The sequence below is a fragment of the Myotis davidii genome, unplaced genomic scaffold (assembly GCF_000327345.1).
Source record: "Myotis davidii unplaced genomic scaffold, ASM32734v1 scaffold299, whole genome shotgun sequence".
In the NCBI taxonomy this organism is placed as follows: domain Eukaryota; kingdom Metazoa; phylum Chordata; class Mammalia; order Chiroptera; family Vespertilionidae; genus Myotis; species Myotis davidii.
Genome location: NW_006293088.1, coordinates 6,336,430 through 6,355,458, shown reverse-complemented (window position 1 = coordinate 6,355,458; position 19,029 = coordinate 6,336,430). Strand labels below are relative to the sequence as shown.

Genomic DNA, 19,029 nt, shown 5'->3' with positions numbered 1-19,029 from the left:
TAGCTAATCTCAGATGTTAATTGTAACATCTGTGTGTCACATCAGTGAAGGAAAAGGAAACCCAGAGCCTTCCATCTTTGCAGGACATTTCTGCCAGAGATCTGTATGTTGGCTTCATTTTCAGATAAACTCTCTTAAAACTCCTCATCAGGGAGCATCTAGAGACTAGATACCATGGACTTTCCAAAGGTTGACAAGCCTGGATTTGCACCCTGCTTTTGCCACTCTAGTAGCTGTATGACTTTCTGAAACTTTGTGTTCTTACTCGTAACAGTGACTAGGGTTAAAAAATACCTGGCAGGGAGGTATATGTGACGGTAAGAGGGGGTGGGAAAGGCCACACCGCCTCATACACAGCGATGTCCAGGAAGAGTTCATCGGAACATGCCTGTTCCCTCTACTGAACGGTGGAGTCCACAAAGAACCCTTAGGGTCGTTCAGTCCATCTTCCCACCAACCGCGAACCCCTTCCACCGCATTCCCGGGGTGTGGCTCCCCAGGCTCTGCTGAACTCCAGGGACGAGAGCCCCTTCTTATTGGACACTAATTCCAAGTTTTTCTGTTGATAGGGAAAACTCTTCCCCCTCCTAACTTCTCTCTGGGTCCTGTTCTGCCCTTTAGAATGAGCAGCCTTTGTTTTTCCTTTTAATCAAAGTTCCCATTGTATCTCTTTTCAGAAGCACACATTCTTGCATCAAACATGGGATGACCAGCTGCCCGAAGGCAGACTTTGGGTGGTGAACGGCGATCGCTCGGTGCTGGTGTGGTGCCTGGCATGGTGGGCACCGGGGAAGACTGTGCCCTGGAGTCCAGGATGTGCTGGTGGGATAAGCTGGAGCCCTTGCTTAGGTTACTTGGTTCCAAGCAGGGGTTTCTAGCGTTCATAGTGAGGAAGAGCCAGAGGTGGGACAGAGGACACCTCAGTCTGCACTTCTCAGTGGTGGCACCGTCCTCAGGAGGAGAGTGCGCCCAGGAGCCGGTCAAGTGCAGGTCATTCAGTAAGAAATGTTTTACACCTGACACATGAAGCAGTATATTTAATCTTACTCTTCGTGATGCACTCTAATTTCTGTTCATTCAAAAAAAGTGCTAGTTTCTGACCCGCTGGTGGGTGGTCAGTAGCAGTTTGGAAAACACTGGACTTGAGCCCGGCTACTCCCATGTCAGCATCACCCGGGTGCTCGCTAGAATGTGGGACCTTGGCCCTCCTTGCACAACATGAGAATCTGCATTCTAGTCTTAACTTCATTTAGGCGGTTTGGTTCACATCACAGTTCGAGGAGGCCTGGGCGGGACGACAGCGTCTGGCCTGCTGGCTGGGGAACCATCACTGGGTTGTCCTTGCCTGCGATTTGGCGAAACCAGGCGATCTGCTCTAAGTGGCTCCCTCAGCCCTCTTGCCTCCTTGTTTCTTCTGCCCGCAGCGGAGTCAGCCCTTCTCTTCATGGGCAGAATTGCAGGTTGTCAGCTCCTTACCCAAGGCTAATGTATACCATGTGGAATTGCTCCGTTTTGTCCGCACGGCCTCCTGCTTGCTGTGGGCATGATTAGGAGGCTGTGGGACTTCTTTAGAAGAAGTGCACATGAATTGCAAAGGAAGAGCAAATCTGCTCTAAACACAGCAAAGACCCGCGTCTTTAATGAAGGGTTAAGTCCCACTCAGAAGCGCCTTTGTGGGCACTGATTGCTCTGGCATCTGCGTCACTGCTTGAGTGTGAAGGAGGAAGGGGTGCAGGCTTCACACAGGTAAGTATACAAAAAACCAGCTGCAGGTTGAGCTAAAAATACCCCCAGGCTCCAAAGAGACCCACGTCCACAAAACACCGATTTCAGGGCTGCCAGGAAAGACAAGCAGCCGCAGAGCTGGAGAGGAGCCAGTCAGCCCGCAGGATGCCGCTGCCCCTCTGCCTGCTGCTGCTGCTGCTGCTCTCCGCGGCCACCGCTGCCCTGCCTCCGGAGGGTGGCCTTGCCGGCCAGGACAGTGACAGTGAGGTGAGTAGTCCTGACTTGGCCACATGCTAGCCCACTTTCTGGCAATCTCGCTGCCGGCCTGTCTGGCCACGCCTGTGGACTCCCCAGCTCTGCACGGCTGAGTGTGTAGGACAGGCTGCGGGGCTGAACCTCATAGTGTTCCCTGCTGCCCTGGGGTCCTGTGGTGTCACACAGACCACGGAGTCTCGCTGACCACGGAGCCGAGGCAGTTGGGAAGTTCTGAAGCCCAGGTGGGCTTGCTCATGCTAGCGGTCTCCATCTGCTGGTCTTTGAATGCTCAGTGATTGGACCAGTCTATCGTACTGCGGGCGTGGCGCTCACTGCACTATTAAGTCACACACACACTTCTAGAGTCTTAATTTATACACCCGGCACACGTTCTCACCGGCTCAGATGAATTGACATCGTTACTTTTTCATTGTGAGAACTTGCAACTTCACGGGGTGATTTATTTTTCCTCTTTTTTCCATTTTGAAAAAGTTCCAAGGAGAGTACATAAAGTTGACCATTAAAAATGGATTTTTCTCTGAAATTACCAGATGAGTCTCAGACAAGTCATTTATCATCAGATTACTCCTGGAAGCTTTCGAAGGAGTTTGAAAGACCAGGGTATAACGTCTCAATCTGATCTGTCTTGAAGAGCAATCTGTGGACAGCCCGGAGGAAGGCCAGAGAGGGAAAACCTGCTCATCCAATTACCTGGTCCACCTCGGGGCTCCTGAGCGGCCACTTACGGGGAATGGCAGGTCTCCTGACCCCTTCGAATTCAGGACCTCAGCAAAGATTATGGGCAAAACAAGCCGTCTTTTTCTTTCCATGATCGAGAATTCTCAACTTTTCCTTTAATTAGAGCAATGCTGTTGAGGTGTTCTTAACTCCCTCACCCTCTAAATGGATATGTGACTTATTCTGGAGCAGTTTTATGTTTTTGAAGGAAGGAAGGATGGAGGTGTTTGTCTTCGGTGCTGGCTGAGCCAGACGGTTGATTTTTCTTTGTCCTCTGCTTCTTTTCAAAAGCATCTGCAGGAAGTGGCCGAAATGAAGAACAGCCTGTTGACTTTCCTGGCTTGGTGGTCCGCGAGGGCCTCCCAGGCCAGAGCAGCGCCCTTCGTGGGAGGGGCGGCCGGGGAGGTGTCCAGGCGGCAGGAAGGCCCGCCCCCGCAGCAGTCCAGGCGCCCAGAGAAGGTGCCCTGCAAGAACTTCTTCTGGAAGACCTTCTCCTCCTGCAAGTAGAACCCCACCGACTACTCATGCAGGGAAGTGCAACGATGGAGCCAAATAAAATGTATCAAGCAGCCGTGACCTTTCTTTATGCAGTTGCCTTCTTGTTTCTGTGTCATTTGAAAAGTATTTTTAATTTAAGCTCCAGCGGTGCCCAATACTGAGTGTCCTGAGTAATCTGGAACCCTAAGTGAGTATTTTTGATAGACTTTTGTGGGTTTTGTTGTATTGTGCTCAGTGCAGCCACGGGCCTTCCCCCCACCTTCACTCTCTCTGCCTTCCTTTGATTTAAAACAGCTCAAGGCTATATATTTAAGGGTTCAGAATAACATCTTATTTCAGTTCATATTGATATAAATTGTCTAATTTAAAAAATATTGCCCTCATGTTAAAAGCCAATTTTTAACACCACTCAAAGAGCAAAATAGTTATTATTCATGATTTAGCAAAAATTTATATAGAAACAAATGCCATGCTATTAAACAGACATTATGCTGACATGTTCATAAAAGTTACATTCGAACCTGCTGTTGCATACATACTCATTTTAATGAGTCAGTTAATCATTCGTTAGAATTCTTTTCATGGATGAGCGCTTCAGGTTTATTTCAAACCCCAAACAGCGAGCCGTGCTGCTGCCGGCCGGTGCAGCCTGCTGGCCGCCTCCGCCTCCAGGGACCTGCAGTCCCAGGTCCAGACCTTGTTTGCAGACAGCGCCTCTGTGTTGGCGTGAATTGTAATTGTTTATATTCCCCCACTCCCCAGCAATCTCCCACAGAAGTGACCGTGAGTGATTGTTCGAGGAGGGGGATTCCTTTCTGGGATGTAACGCAGAGCAACGTTGAGCCCAGGAGGACCAGGATTTTGGTCGGTTCAAGAGAAAGTTAGGAGTAAACAAGTTGCTCAGTTTCAAAACCCTCATCAAATTTTTCATTCTTCCCCTACAGCACCGAAATCCTTGCTTGATTATGCATATTTATAACTCTTGAGTCATAGATTCTAAAGAAAGCTTCCAGGGTGAGGTTTTTAGATGCTAAACTTTAACGCTGAGAGATTCATCCCTGGAGTGAGGGCGCGTGTCTGAGGGTGAGGCCTCGCATTGAGGAGGCTGGCAAAGGCCGGCTGGAGGACTCGGCGATCTTCCTCTTCTCTGACACCAGGGGGGCAGGCTCGCGGGTCTGACTGCTGACCGTTCCCTTCTGTTTTCCGCAGAGCTGAGCTCATATTCATAATTACTCGCTGAGTAAAAGTATAATGTGATAGAAGAGCCTTAATGGCATCCACATTTCCAAACACAGCAGCTTTAGGAGACAGTAATTGGGTCAGTACACTGGTGACGACGTGTGCCCGAAAGACCGGCTAACCTTCAGAACTTTGTCCCGGAAGATTTTTCCAGAAGAAAAGCATGGCCATTGTTTTTCAGTTTCAATGGAGGTCATACACACACAGTCCTTAAGATTGGGATTTTAACTTTGAACTAAGTGATACCTGAAGGATAATGAGGCTAAACTAATGAGACTGCCAGGCAATCCATCAAGCCCAAGCCTCCCTTAGTTCAGGGGGATTAATAAAATGTGCACTGGCACCCACAGCATGTTAGACTAGATTAATATGCTCACGATTAATACAGTCGGATAAAATGGGTAATTAGGGTCATTTCCTACCATCAGGTGTCTGGTAGACTTTTCTTACAGTCTACCTTTCTGTAGGTGAGGATAGTCAAAGGTGTAGAGGTGGGACGTCAGCGCCTGGACAACTTCTCATTCATGCTCTTGCCTTTGTTTCCAGCGTTCATCACCAGAATAGATCCCTAACTGCTGAGGGAGAACTGTGACATCAGCACTTGACAGAAATCCCTACCCACTATTCACAGTTCAGGGCCGACAGCAGCTCTTCCCTGGCTTTCGGAAACTCAGGCCGGTCAGCTCATGGGAAATACTGAGCTTGATGTAACAGCACCTGCTGAAGGGTTAACCACATCTTCACCGTAGTAGCTTCTTCGGTGGAGACACGGGTTCCACGTTGAACAAATCAGAAGAGGAAAGGTCATGTAGGCGTAAAAAGAAGGAAGTTTTCTGTTTCTAGACTAGAAAGGAAGACGCAAAGGACAGCTGAGCCACCCACTCCTTAGTCTCTCAGAACCCTAATGAAAACACTGATTTACCCTCCTCCTCTATAATTAAGTAGCTAAGTGGTCAAGAATACATATGTTTGTCTCATTGAAATAATTACAAGCTGGAGAAAAGCTAGAATTTTTTTGGTTGAAGTTCTTGTAACATGGTATTAGAAAACACTAAAGAAAACCCAGTCAGTATCTATGCCTTAACCTGTTGGTTTACTTCCTTGTAATTGCGCGAGTGTTACGTGATTTAATTCAAGCAAATACCCAACTTTAAGGTTCTGCGATCTGAAAACCCAGCGCGCCTCCTGGGGAGGCTTCCCCACGGGACAGAAGACCCAGTCAGCCGTGTAGGGGACTCAGGCAGTGGCTAGGTGCCCAGACTAGATCATTTTCAAGGTCCTTAAAAACCTCAAGTAATAGAACAACATAAACTGATGGAACTAAAATAGACCCAGAGACATGGAAGCATGGAACAGACCATCCAACCTCAGAGGGAAGGCGGGGTGGGGGGGTCAGAGATCAACCAAAGCACTTGTATACATGCATATAAGCAGCATCCACGGACACAGACAGTAGGGGGGCGAGGGCGAGGGCATGTGCCGTGGGGGTGGGAACAACCGCAGAAAGGTCAAGGGGGAAAAAGGAGACATGTAATACTTTAAACAAAAAGAATTAAAAAAAAAAACACCCTCAAGTAATAAAAGACACAACCAAAATAATTTAAGGCAAAACCCTACTAATAAAATGTTGAAAAACCCTGAAGGCAAAAAAAGAAAAAATTAAAGAGCTAAATAATCTGGTTAGCAAAGACACATTAATAATTCTTGTATTAATGCAGGGTTTTTTTGGTGTGTGTGTGTGTGTGTGTGTGTGTGTGTGTGTCTTGTTCAGACAACTATTTTATTCCTTTCTGGAAAATGAAAAATCCATTAGTTTTTTTCCTTTTGCTTTTACCCAGAAATTAAAGGTTGGTAAGTGGTAATTAGCACAGCTCTTGTCAAAGCCAATTGCCTAATGGGGACTGCCACTTGACTTGAGTTGAAAGAACGGAATATGGCTGATGTAGAGTTCATTAGTCCCAGCTGCTTTCGTTGACATTCTTTCCTCCTGCCGTAAGAACAGGCTTGCCCTGCTCTCCCTCCTACTTTTAGACATACTGCTGCGCTGCTACTTTTCTGTTTTAGAAGGCCTGGAGGCACAGTGGTGGAGGGGAGGTAAATGGTGACCAGGGGCAGTGTTTGCAACCGCTCTCACTACACATTTGGGCCAGAGTTTGCAGTCTAAGGCCCTTTCCCTAGAGACCCATAGACGGGCGCCTCCTAAGGACAGACACAGCCCTGTCTCTGCTCCACCCGGCATCTCTGTGCCTGGGGAGATGAAAGGGAGCCACTCCAGCCCACTGCTAGAGACTGTGCACGTCCTCACATCATTTACCTCTTCCGGTCTTGGGGCCTTATACTAACCTTACGTTTTTGGCAACTAAGGTCGCCAAAGGTTAGACTCAACACGGTTTTGTCTCACTCCAAACCCACAGTGCTTTTTCCTTTACCAGCGGTTCTCAACCTGTGGGTCGCGACCCCTTTGGGGGTCGAATGACCCTTTCACAGGGGTCGCCTAAGACCATCAGAAAACACATATATGATTACATATTGTTTTTGTGATTAATCACTATGCTTTAATTACGTTCAATTTTTAACAATGAAATTGGGGGTCACCACAACATGAGGAACTGCATTAAAGGGTCGCGGCATTAGGAAGGTTGAGAACCACTGCTTTATCCTGTGCAGCTGAGATGCTTGGTGACTTTGTTACAAGTACAGAATTCCAACAGCCAGTCGAACAAAGCTCCTCTGTGTACTTGACAAAAATATGACGTTGATAGAGCTGGTGAGGAGAGAGCATTCTTCAGGGGTCGCCACTATTGTGCTCACTACGTGGCTGACAGTGGCTGATTTACTTCTCATACCCACGTCACAACGGCTACAGATAGGAACCTTTTGGCAATTATGTTGTAGACATTTTAGGCCTTTCCCAACTTACTACATCAGGAGAGCAAAACCAGTGACCTGGATGTGGAATTGAAGAGTGAGTGGACTTAAAAGAAAATACAAGTGGAAAGAGCAGGGGAATTAGAACCCGAGGACCTGCCTTTGAGTCCTGGCCCCCCGACGGTGACATGAGGCCAGCCAACCTCTCTGAGCACAGCTCTGCTCAGGTATAAAAGGCGAGGCGCCGAGCCCCACCTTGCTCAGCGCACGCAGTTTTGTGAGGCCCCCGTGTGGCAGGTGCAGCTGGCTTTACTGCCCCATCCGGGACCTTTGGAAGATGTGTGGGGACGCTTCAGTTATCCCAGTCCCTGAAGGTTCTACTGGCATTGAGTGGAGGGGGTGGGAGGCGGGCTGCGGGTCTTCGAGCAAAGTTATAGGACAATCCCACACAACGGAGAATTGTCCCACATCCCATGTGACTTTTGGTCGCCAAGCTGGGCACTTGTATGGATGAAAACCTAAATTATCCTAGCCTGAAACCGAATTCTGTCTTACGTAGAAATACGAAGTATTTTCCCCAGTTTTGATGTTCCCTGGATTTTTCAAGAATGCAGCCACCTTGTAAAAGTACAGATGTCATTCGTTCAGAAGGTCACTGATAGGGGAGATCCCATCACGAAGGGCAACGCTGCTCATGGTATTTGAGTTGACAATCACTACACACCCGTGTCTGGCTGCCTGTCAAGTTCACGGTATTTCAGTGTCTACATCTTACAGTGTCTTCGTGCCGTCGGTATAGTCATGCCAGACAGAGACATACTGAGATACATGCCATTTTATTGGAAATTTCCCTTTTGTTTCTTCTGAAATATTACATGTGGGGTGTTATGTCAGTGCTTTTGAAAGTACACATGTAGGCAGGTTATCAGCCCTGGCTTTTGTTTAAGGACAATTAAGGAGGCATGACAAAATTCGCTATCAAAAAGGCGGGGGGGCTAAGAAGTGAGAACCCAGGGTGTGGGGCATTAGGGAAGGATGCTGAGTGCAGCGGAGCCCTCCTTCAAGATCACAGAAGGAAAGGTTTTCTGTTCTATTGTTTTCTGCACCCACCCTGGCCCCGGGACTTACTGTTGTATTTCTTCATTGAATAATTAACCTAAAATAATAATTAGCCAATGTATCTCGTAATAGCATTCTACTTTCCTCTAAACATGCTTAAAAAAAGTCCCTGATAACCCGGTACCTTTTCCCTGCAAGGAGAGGTACAAAACCTGAAGAGTAAGTCTGCACAGAAAAAGAAGTATGTAAACCAGAAGTCTCTGCTTTGCACCCAGAGAGACTCAGTCATGTCGCATGGAAATGGATTTAATGACCTCTTACACCCCCTGCTGATAAAACATATTAGAAAACGGAGAAGGGTTTCGGATACAGCTCAACAATACTGAACTGGATATTAGGAATCACGAGACTCTCCGCGTCCCTAAGGCCTGCAAACTTAATATGTGCCTTTGAACAGACACACAAAAAAGTTAATTAATTTGAGAAACAAGTTTGTGGCCATAATCAACACTATTGTGCCACCTTCTTTACCATTATTTGTTTAAATTCTGCATTTCTACCTTTAGAACAGGATGGTGAGTCTGAAATATGACAATTAAAAAAAAAACCAAGTATGACAATTTCTTTTCCCTGCCCTTCGCCATGTCAAAGAGGACGTAAGAACATGTAGAGGAGGTGGGTACAGTGGGGCCTTGACTTATGAGTTTAATTTGTTCCGTGACGGAGCTTATAACTCAAATTACTGTGACGTTCAAATCACTGTGTGTCGTATGTCAAATCACTGTGACGTTCGCTGCGCCAAGTAGCGGTGGGGTATCTGAAGCTGGCTCGTAACCCGAATTTTTTTTAGCTTGCAACTCAAAGCAAAAAATCGGCCAAGAGACGGCTCGTATCTCAAAAAAACTCGTTAGTTGGGACACTCGTAAGTCAAGGCCCCACTGTATACTGGTGCAGCTGCATCATTCACAATGGGCAGATGCTGGGATCTGGAACAGTCTTCCAGCCTCTCCCAGGAGATCGTGCTCCAAGGCAGGGGGCAGAGTAGGACACAGGCAGCTGAAAGGGCTGAAGGGATTTACCGAGAACAGAGCCGAGGTCACACGGCTCTCTTTGGCGCGTCTGCAGCTACAGCTACGCGGGCTCTTGCCTGGCTCGTTTGGGGTTCTGCTGTTCTCCGGGCAGGGGGTCCCTCCGTGCTGAAATGCTCCTGAGAGAGTGCAAGCTCTGCACCTGCTGGAGGCGCAGGCCCAGCTCCTGCTCACAGGCCTGTTGAACAGTTTCCGTCTTCTTCACGTCCCAGTGCAGAGCAACAGCCAGCGCCTTGGGGTCTTCCTTGGTGACCAACTGCGGCGAGAATAAGAGCCACTGAGAGCCACGACCTCTGCCCCCTCTTCTGCTCCCGCGGCTTCTTCGGGTTGGTGATGTCCCTGCAGAAATGCCAGGTCTCCTCCACAGGAAACTGTCCTGGGCCTTCTCTGACCACACACCACCCACAGGAAAGGCTCTTTGGAAAGAAGTTTACTTGGAGCAACTACAAAGTCCTCCACTTACAGGAAATGTAGGCATGTTCAGTCAATAGAGTTTCCTTCCCAGCCAGCTACAACGCGGAGGTAGTTGGGACAAAGGTGAAAGGAAGCAGCAGCCCCCTGATGGGTTCTCTTCGTCAAGCTTCTAGTTCCCTGGTCTGAGGGCCGGCACAGGGCGGCCCTGGAGTGTGCCTTTCCCCGTGACGGTGTATGTGCCTCGGCTGCCTGCAAACCCTCCGGAACCACTGATGGCGCAGAAGCCGTGGCAGAAGCTAGCCTGCGGGCCCTCCCTATCAGGCTTCCTCACCTTGCCCCACTGTGGATCAGAAAGTCATGTTTGATGATCTGTGGGAGTGCGTCCATTTTGTGCAAGCCATTCTGATTTGGATTACATGCGGTGTTTGCAAAGGCTCTGGCATAGAATAGGCAAACTGGCAGCTAAGACTCAGGGGCTGCAGAGGTGGAAAACATCCCACACAAGACCCTGCAGGGCTATGCTACACCGCCAGGGGGAGCCGTTCTCTGTAGCTCAGGCTCCCAGCTTCTCGCCCACCTCCAAATCCTGGCTGGACAAACTCAGCTCTGGCGCAGGCTTCTCCGTCAGCGTGGTAAGGATCTGGCTCGAAAGGGCAATTTCGGAGGAGGGCTCTCTGCTCAGACCCGTGTCCACGGCATCCCCCCCGTCACCGAAGCCAGCTTGGGACTCTGCAAAGCAGACGCGGGGTGGAGATCAGCACAGTGCGTGACCCCAGCCCACCCACCGCCAGCCAGAGGAATCAGGGCAAGGCAGACACGTCATTTCGAGATGCCAGCAGCTGTGGCTCCCCTGCTCTGGACCCCGTTACAATTGGTTCTCTCCAGGAAAGGCTCCACGGCACCCGGTTCCCGGCGTGCCTCCCCCGGCCGGTGAGTCCTACCTTGCTGCTTCGACAAGATGCTGCCCTCCTTCTCCAAAGCCTGGAGGTAAAGCTCCAAGAGCTGCCTGGACTGCCGGGCTTCCTCTCTCTGGTCAAGCACCTGCTGCAGGGTGTTCTGGAGCCCCTGGACTGTGACACAGCTTTGGCCCAGCTCCTCAGCCAGGTCTGCACAGGGAACATCGATGAGCACCTAACAGACAAACACAGACTTCAAGAAGCCTACAAGTACTTTCTTTTTTTGAAAAGAATAGCTTATTGCTTTTTTAGAGAGAGAGGAAGGGAAGGGAGAGGGAGAGAGAAGCATTGATGTGAGAATGCAACACCGATCAGCGGCCTCCTGCATGCCCTCCCCCTAACCCAGCCTGCCGCCGAGGCATGTGCCCTGACTGGGAATCGAACCAGCAAGGCTTGGTGCATGGGACAAAGCCTGACCAACTGAATCACACCAGACGGGGCGACAAGTACTTTCTAAGCAGGCTGTTATCTCTCTCAAATTCATCAGTTTCACCGACTCATTTAATCTATTTTCCAAAGTTTCCTAATGGCTGCTTAGGAGTCAGGAGAGAAGCATGCAATGTTTTCAGTTTTCCTCTAGTGAAAAAATTTGGAAAACGATGCCCTAATGCCTCATTAAAAATGAAATAAAATCCTGATATTAGAAAACCCAAATGTACAGAATATAAAGGAGGTATATGATTATTTATATAATGAATCGATCTCGGGTTATTTTAGGCAAAAGTTTTTCTAATCATTTTAGCCTTAAACATGTTTATATCTTTTTTTTTTTTTTTTAATATATTTTATTGATTTTTTACAGAGAGGAATGGAGAGGGATAGAGAGTTAGAAACATCGATGAGAGAGAAACATCGATCAGCTGCCTCCTGCACACCCCCCACTGGGGATGTGCCTGCAACCAAGGTACATGCCCTTGTCTGGGATCGAACCTGGGACCTTTCAGTCCCCAGGCCGACGCTCTATCCAGTGAGCCAAACCAGCTAGGGCCATGTTTATATCTTTAAAAGTCTATTTTAGCCCTAACTGGTTTGGCTCAGTGGATAGAGCATTGGCCTGCAGACTGAAAGGTTCCAGGTTCAATTCTGGTCAAGGGCACATGCCGGGGTTGTGGGCTGGACCCCCAGTAGGGGACGTGCAGGAGGCAGCCGATTAGTGGTTCTTTCTCATCATTGATGTTTCCATCTTTCTTTCCCTCTCCCTTTCTCTTTGAAATGAATAAAAAGTAAAAACAAAACAAAACTCAAGCTTGCTCCTGCCCTCCATCTGCCAGGCCCACTCTGGCCCCAGCTTTCCAAGGCTGGCTCCAACCTGTCCTTCAGCTCTCAATTTAATCGCCAGCTCTTGGGAACCTGCCAGTGTTTACCAACTACGCTTCTAACACGTGCATGCAAGTGTGCAAAATGTCGCTGGTGTAAGTTTTTTGGCAGCATTGTCTGATGACAACCGAAACGTCCACCAGTGGGGGAGACTCGTTAAACAAAGCATGGTACACGTGTGACATGCAATACTATGCGGTGGCAAAAAAGAACCAGGCTGCCTTTTATATGCTGGTCTGGATACTCTCCAATACCTCTTTAAAAACAGAGCAGATATGCTTCTGTCTGTGTAATCTAGGGGAGGAGGAGAAAATACATATATTTGTTGTAGGGAGCGGCTATAGGATCAAGCCTCGGATATAGCCGCTCCCTACAATTTGTATATAAAATCCTGGAATAGGAGGAAACTGACAGGTTGGCTGTCTCCAGGAAGGGAAGCCTGGGTAGCGAAGAGGCAGGAGTCAGACTTTCCTGTGTACACCCCCCACCCCCAGCAGTTTTATTGAGATATCATTTCATACCATACAATTCACCCTCTGAATGTACAATTCAGTGGGTTTTGGTATAGTCACAGGATTCTGCAATCATCAGCACAGTCTTTTTAGAACATTTTCATTCCCCCAAAAAGAAACCCCATACCTATGAGGGGTCACTTCTTATTTCTCCTCAAAGCTCCCCACCAACCGCAGGCCTAGGCAACCACTAATCTACTTTCTATCGCTACAGGTTTGTGTATTCCGGCCCTTTCATTATATTTGCTATCATACAATATGTGGCCCTTCGTGGCTGGCTTCTTTTCCTTAGCAGTTTCCAGGACTGATCTACGATGTAGTGTGTATTAACAATTCACTCCTTTCTGTGGCTGGATAATACTCCATTAGGTAGATACGTCACATTATTACTCATCAGCTGGTGGATACGGGCTCTTCTCACTTTTTAGCTACCTGGATATCCTTCTATACCTCTTGGATTTTTAAACATGTGAATGTATTATTTATTCAAAATAAATATATACGTTTACAAATTAACCAAAGGTCACCTCCTTGAAGGGAGCCTTCCTTGACCTCCCAATCTGGAGTAACCCCCCCTCTCGGCACATCGCCCTGTACCGTTCATTTCTTGTTTGGTCTGCCTCCCTTCACCAGAATTCAAGTTCCCTTGGAACAGCGACTGTGGCTGCCTGTTCACAACTGGCCCCCAGTACACAGAGGCATGCCAGACACAGGGCAGGGCTCAATAAACAGCTTTGTGAATTAACACAAACTATTTTATCTCCACTTTACTGGAGGTAATGCCGGCAGAGAAGCTAAGTTACTGGCTCAAAGTCATAGTGATGGAGCTGGGATTTTAATCGAGCGTCTGCACCTCCACATTCTCTAGCAGAACATCCTAGACCCCCACAGTGGGCCTAATAGGTCTAGGTGGGGCATGCGCATCGGTATTTTTAAAAAGGTCCACAGGCAATTCTGATGCAAGGCGAGGGCTGAAAGATTCCTGTTCCAGGTGAGCAAATTAGAAAATGAGGAATCTTGGTTGTCATTTAAGAAATATTTAAAAATTAATAAATGAGCCCAGTCCTAGCTGGTTTGGCTCACTGGCTAGAGCATCGGCCTGCGGACGGAAAGATCCGGGTTCGATTCCAGTCAAGGGCACATGCCTGGGTTGTGGGCTTGATCTTCAATTCAGGGCGTGAAACATCTGAATGGACTGTGGAGAAATGTACAATTGATGTAATAATACACAGTTGGTACTTCCATCTTCACATCCTTGGTATTAGTGATTTAAAAATGACATTTCAGCCGAAACCGGTTTGGCTCAGTGTATAGAGCGTCGGCCAGCGGACTGAAAGATCCCGGGTTCAATTCCGGTCAAGGGCATGTACCTGGGTTGTGGGCACTTCCCCAGTGGGGGGTGTGCAGGAGGCAGCTGATCGATGTTTATCTCTCATCGATGTTTCTAACTCTCTATCCCTCTCCCGTCCTCTCTGGAAAAATCAATAAAATATGTATATATAAAAATAATAATAATAAAAGTATTATGGCAAGACCCATGGAAACTAAGAAACTCTTGTGGGCGGCAGAGGCCAGACGTGAGGCAGTGAGCTGTGGAGGAGGCTTACTTGGAGGTTCTCCTCTGACAGGAGAACGATGCTGGACAGATCTTCTTTCAGCTGCCGGGCCACATTCTTCCACTTCAGCTCTGCCCCGCTGTCTGTTTCATCCACATCCACGGACTCCTGGGAAAGCCAAGCAGTGCCTCCGTCTGACATGTGGGGGGAAAGGCCAGTCACATTAGATGAACTGAAAGTGTTGTTTCACCTCCCCCGCAACACACACAGCCCTCCAGCATGTCTGCACATTCTTCCGACTGACCATCTATAATAAAAAAGGCCTAATATGCTAATTAGACCAGACGTCCTTCCAGATGACCTTCTGGACGAAGCCAGGGCTGTGAAGGCCAAGGCAGAGGCGGCCGTGGCGGCGGCAGGGGGCCCGAGCCCCTTGAACGAATTTCGCACATTGGGCTTCTAGTTTAGAATAATTTCAATGGAGAAAGAAGCACCTTTTCTCAAGGTTATGGGAAAGCCAATCTCCAGCTAATTTTCCCTCTTCTTCTGTATTTAAAAAAATTTTCTTTTATTGATTTCAGAGAGGAAGGGAGAGGGAGAGAGAGATAGAAACATCAATGACGAGATAAAATCATCGATTGACTACCTTCTGCACATCCCTTACTGGGGATCGAGCCTGAAACCCGGGCATGAGCTCTGACAGGGAGTTGAACTGGGGACCCCTTGGTCATGGGTCGACGCTCAACCACAGAGCCACACCGGCCAGGCTTCACTTTATTTCTGCATGTAACTGCTCTTTATTCTTTTATGGAAAGAAGCTACCAGGGTCCTACCACACTTCCCTGTAGGTTAGTTTTGCGTCTCTGAGTACACAGGACATTCGTTCTCACGATGCTTGTGGACTGGTCTTGCCCTTGATTGGAGGAGCTGCGGCTACTGCTGTCCCTGGGGGACAAGGTGGGCTGGGAGAGCCATTGCTGAAGGTTAGTTCCTCAATTTAGTGGCCTGAGGACTTTCCTTAAGGCACTTCTGTAGCTCTTTGGTCCTTGCTCATCAATGTTAGTTCCCTTTGCATCCCCGGTGATGACGGTGACAGTAACGTTTATTGAGCCCTTACTGTGTGACAGGTAAGATCTAACTGCTTTCTGTCAGAGGTTCTCAACTGGTAGTGATTTTGTTCCCCAGGAGACATTTGACAATGTCAGGAGGCATTTTTGATGGTCATAACTGGGGTGAGGAGATGCTACTGGCATATAGAGGGCAAAGACCAGGGATGCTGCTAAACCTTCTACAATGCACAGAATAGCCCCACAACAAAGAATTCTCCAGCCCAAAACGTCAGCAGTCGTACTGAGAAACCCTGATTTGACACGTACTATGTCCTGTTCTCCTTACAGCAATCCTAGGAGACAGGTGCCATAATTACCATCTCAATTAGGTGCTGAGAAGTTGGGTAATTTGGCCAAGGTCACACGGCTAGCAGATGGCAGAGCCTGGACTCAGGTGCGGCAGCCTGACTCTTCCTGTGCACGGATTGTTCTGCCACGCTGCATTTGCGTTGCTGTTGGTCTGTGAGTTACTTGAGAATTGGGCCCATCTTCACCCCCAGGCTCGGCACCGTACCTGGCATTCCCAGACCGTCAGACAAACCGTAACCCGGGGCCTGAGCAGGAACAGGAATCATGACGGATACTGTACTGCATAGTCCAGGGGTTCTCAAACTTTTTAAACAGGGGGCCAGTTCACTGTTCCTCAGACCGTTGGAGGGCCGGACTATAGTTTAGTCGGCTGCTAAGCAACAGGCAGCGGTGGCAAAAACACCCGGCGGGCCGGATAAATGTTTTCAGAGGGCCGCATGTGGCCCGGGGGCCGTAGTTTGAGGACCCCTGGCATGGACCATTTGCACATGGCCAGCATTTCTTACCTGAGTTGTTGTATGCCCACTTCTCATTACCGGCCAATGCGACAAACTTAGTATTAGAAGGCAGACACAGGAAGTAGTCGTCATCATCCACTATGGTGCCATCCTCTGCCAGGACCAAGGTGATTGGTGCCAGGGACTTATCCATGGCCAGGATGTCATAGGCTGAGAGAAAGAAAACATTTGGCAATTGACAAGTATCCATAAGGAAAACACACGTATCCTTTCACTCTCAATTTGTATGCCCCTAGGGCCCAGCAGAATTCCTGGTAGGTAATGATAACTACAACAACAGCCACAGCTTTAGTCGCACTAATAGAACACTTTCATGGGCCTGGTACTGTTCTAAGTGCTCGGCACATAGAATATTTAATCTCATAACAATCCTAGAAGGTAGATACTACTGTTACCCCCATTTTACAGACATCAAGCCCAAGGCTCGGAGAAGTTAAGTAACTTGTCCAAGACAGCACATTAAGTGACAGAACTGGTATGTACACCTGCAGAATCCGGGTCAATTCCTTGTAAACAAGCAGCCTTTCATTCATTTACTCAGCGGTCATCTTAAACTCTTCTGTGTCAAACGTAAAAAAAAAAAAGTTATGCTTTTTGTTCTCTGTAGGATCTTTCTCTGCAGCCTTTATAACCCATGGGAACGTATAAAGAAGCAGAAACTTGTATCAGTAGCCTAAGATGCTAATGAGACTACAAATATCCTCAAGGCAGTGTCGTCTCCCTCCGCAAATGGAGGAGGAGCTCCAGAGGGCACAGCACTTACAGGGTCTCTGTGCCAACTGCAGCCCGGCAGTGAAAGGTCATTAAGCTCTACCCGAATGCCAACCATAAATACCTGTAAAGACATTGGGCAAAAGCCATGTCACTAAAGCGTGGACAGCACGGAGGCTGCTCCTGGGTTCTGCCTGCCTTCTCGGCGGCCTGATGACCAAGAGAGGAAGCCCTGAACCCTGGCACACACTGGGACTACATGCCTGGGGACCACTGGTAGAATTCCTTTAAACAAGTTACTTCTACAGACTAATAAGGCTTGCAAATTATTTGCATGTATCCCCTGAGAGTCCTGACAATCCCGGGAAGCAGGGCTGGAAATATTATATCCACTGCCAACGAGAAAACTGAGGGTAGAGAGATGGTGGGTTAGTGCGAGATCAAGTAGCTAGTACAACCTGGGGAAGTGGGGGAGGAGCTCAGGACTTTTGTCAACTCATCACAACATGCGATGTTTGTCGGTAGCAAGCAGCTCCCTCTTTATCGCACAGGTTGAGGGTGGAAACCCGCCCCACCCCGCCCTGGGCTCACCTTGGAGAGCCTGAGTGATAAGAAGGCACTAGGCTGGGATTTGGTCCAAAACCTAAATGATTTCAGGCAAGGTACCTACATCGAGTCTGTTTTAATTTGCAAAATGCTTCCCGTCTACCTTTCCACCACCATGAGGGTCGCACGAGATAAGTTAAAGCGCTTGTGAACGCTTTGAAACGTGTAAGTCGCTATTGAGACATTTCCGTCCCAAGGCTCCCAGAGCTTCAAGAATCCCAAGTCGCCTCTCTCCACCCCGCCTTGCCCCCGCCGACCTCCTCACGCGGCCCCGGAGCCCCTCTGCCCCGAACCCCCAAGGCCTCGCCTCGGTCCCCGGGCCGTGCCTACCCTTGCTCCTCAGGTCCTCGAGGCAGGAGGCCGCCACGCCGTACTGCTCGCGGCTGTGATTGCGGCGCAGCAGACACGGCTTTAGAGCCTGATTGTCGCCGGGTTCCGGACCACTGGCGCCCCAAGACACCTCCATCCTCCACCGGAGCGGGACTTGATTGACTCCGGGAAGTCGCTGAGGCTAGTGCCGGGGTCCTCCACCCACTCCCCTGGCATGCCGGGAGATTTAGTTCTTTCCGTAGCAAATCACGCATGGGGCCCAAGGGACGCTGGGAGATGTAGTTCTAATGGACGCTGATCGCGTGCGGCCCCCGGGCCATGCCGGGAGCTGTAGTATCTGGGTGCAAAGCCGACTTGGTTACGTCGCCCAATTCGACCTAGGAAGAGTGTTTTCCTTCCTTGTATTTAGGAGTAGCAATGGCGCGTTCAAAATGAGGTCAATAGGGGTTTATTTTGCATTATGGACGATACGCATGCATCCTCCCTTGTCTTGTTAGAACACTCCTATTTGCATGTATACATGTATAATATGAATACTTTGAGTCTGTTATTGCCCCGTGCTAATTTGTTTTCCCTTTCCAACCTGAAAAGTTCTGTAAGATGCCCCATCTTTCAGGCTGATCTGAAGGAAGTCAATTTAAAAAATTGATGAGGCTGTTTCAGTCTTGCTGAAAAACATAACAGAGAAGCATAAGATAATCACACATTTCCGTTCAACTCCCTGCTTCAGCCATGCAACTAGGGTTGGACTCATAACAAAATGCGTAAGTAAATAGGTAAATATTACGGTCTAAATGAAATCAGAGAGGAAAGTGGAAATGCGAGTCACATCACTGAGATTATGTATATAATATGTATATATATGTATACATATGCATATGTATGAATATATGTATATATGTATATATATGTATATATGAGAGCAAAAAGGACAGACCTCGGATCTTCCTGGAAAGCAGAGACCTGATGAAAATTGTGCGACGTGATTCGACGTGGGAGTTCCCCGCCTCCCGGGGTGGCCTCCATCGATAAGCTCGGTTCGGCTACTTCAGTCTGGGCGGGAGAGCGAGAGCGAGGGCGCCTGGGAGAAGCCTCGCCCCGCGGCGATCGATTAGTCAGGCCTCGGAAAGATGGCGTCCTCGGAGCAGGCAGAGCAGCCGAGCCAGGTGAGGGGAGCCGGACGGCCCGACCGTGGTGGCGGGGACCCCCGCTGGAGGGGGC

At 48.7% G+C, this 19,029-nt stretch overlaps 3 protein-coding genes across 7 annotated transcripts in view; 2 read left to right on the top strand and 1 right to left on the bottom strand.

The window, feature by feature from the left end:
* The first annotated feature begins 605 nt into the window (after positions 1-605).
* On the top strand, positions 606-3,741 carry LOC102769223 (cortistatin). Its single transcript, XM_006766732.2, has 3 exons — positions 606-1,746; positions 1,834-1,992; positions 3,010-3,741. The coding sequence occupies exons 2-3, from the start codon at positions 1,891-1,893 to the stop codon at positions 3,223-3,225; spliced, it is 318 nt and encodes a 105-aa protein (XP_006766795.1). The 5' UTR covers positions 606-1,746; positions 1,834-1,890; the 3' UTR covers positions 3,226-3,741.
* Positions 3,742-9,265: 5,524 nt separating this feature from the next.
* Positions 9,266-18,296, bottom strand: DFFA (DNA fragmentation factor subunit alpha). The gene is made up of 6 exons (XM_006766731.2): positions 17,809-18,296; positions 16,150-16,311; positions 14,277-14,419; positions 10,826-11,015; positions 10,462-10,613; positions 9,266-9,726 (listed from the first exon to the last, which is right to left on the bottom strand). Exons 1-6 carry the CDS (start codon positions 17,942-17,944, stop codon positions 9,514-9,516), a joined length of 996 nt encoding a protein of 331 aa, XP_006766794.1. The 5' UTR covers positions 17,945-18,296; the 3' UTR covers positions 9,266-9,513.
* Positions 18,297-18,866: 570 nt separating this feature from the next.
* PEX14 (peroxisomal biogenesis factor 14) overlaps positions 18,867-19,029 on the top strand; it is a 133,808-nt gene continuing 133,645 nt past the window's right edge. For 2 of the 5 annotated variants that reach the window (XM_006766730.2, XM_015565892.1), the window contains exon 1: positions 18,869-18,974. In XM_006766730.2, coding sequence (XP_006766793.1) covers positions 18,939-18,974 — 36 coding nt within the window. In that variant the 5' untranslated portion in view covers positions 18,869-18,938. Of the gene's footprint in view, positions 18,975-19,029 lie in introns of all 5 variants that reach the window. The other 3 variants (XM_006766728.2, XM_006766727.2, XM_015565893.1) reach the window with 2 other exon arrangements.

Coding starts and splice junctions, on each gene's coding strand:
- LOC102769223 (XM_006766732.2), top strand. CDS start 1,891: ATGCCGCTGCCCCTCTGCCTGCTGCTGCTGCTGCTGCTCTCCGCGGCC. Junction 1,993..3,009: donor GCCAGGACAGTGACAGTGAG/GTGAGTAGTCCT, acceptor TCTTTTCAAAAG/CATCTGCAGGAAGTGGCCGA.
- DFFA (XM_006766731.2), bottom strand. CDS start 17,944: ATGGAGGTGTCTTGGGGCGCCAGTGGTCCGGAACCCGGCGACAATCAG. Junction 16,312..17,808: donor CGAGGACCTGAGGAGCAAGG/GTAGGCACGGCC, acceptor TCTTTCTCTCAG/CCTATGACATCCTGGCCATG. Junction 10,614..10,825: donor CATCTTGTCGAAGCAGCAAG/GTAGGACTCACC, acceptor TCTGCTTTGCAG/AGTCCCAAGCTGGCTTCGGT.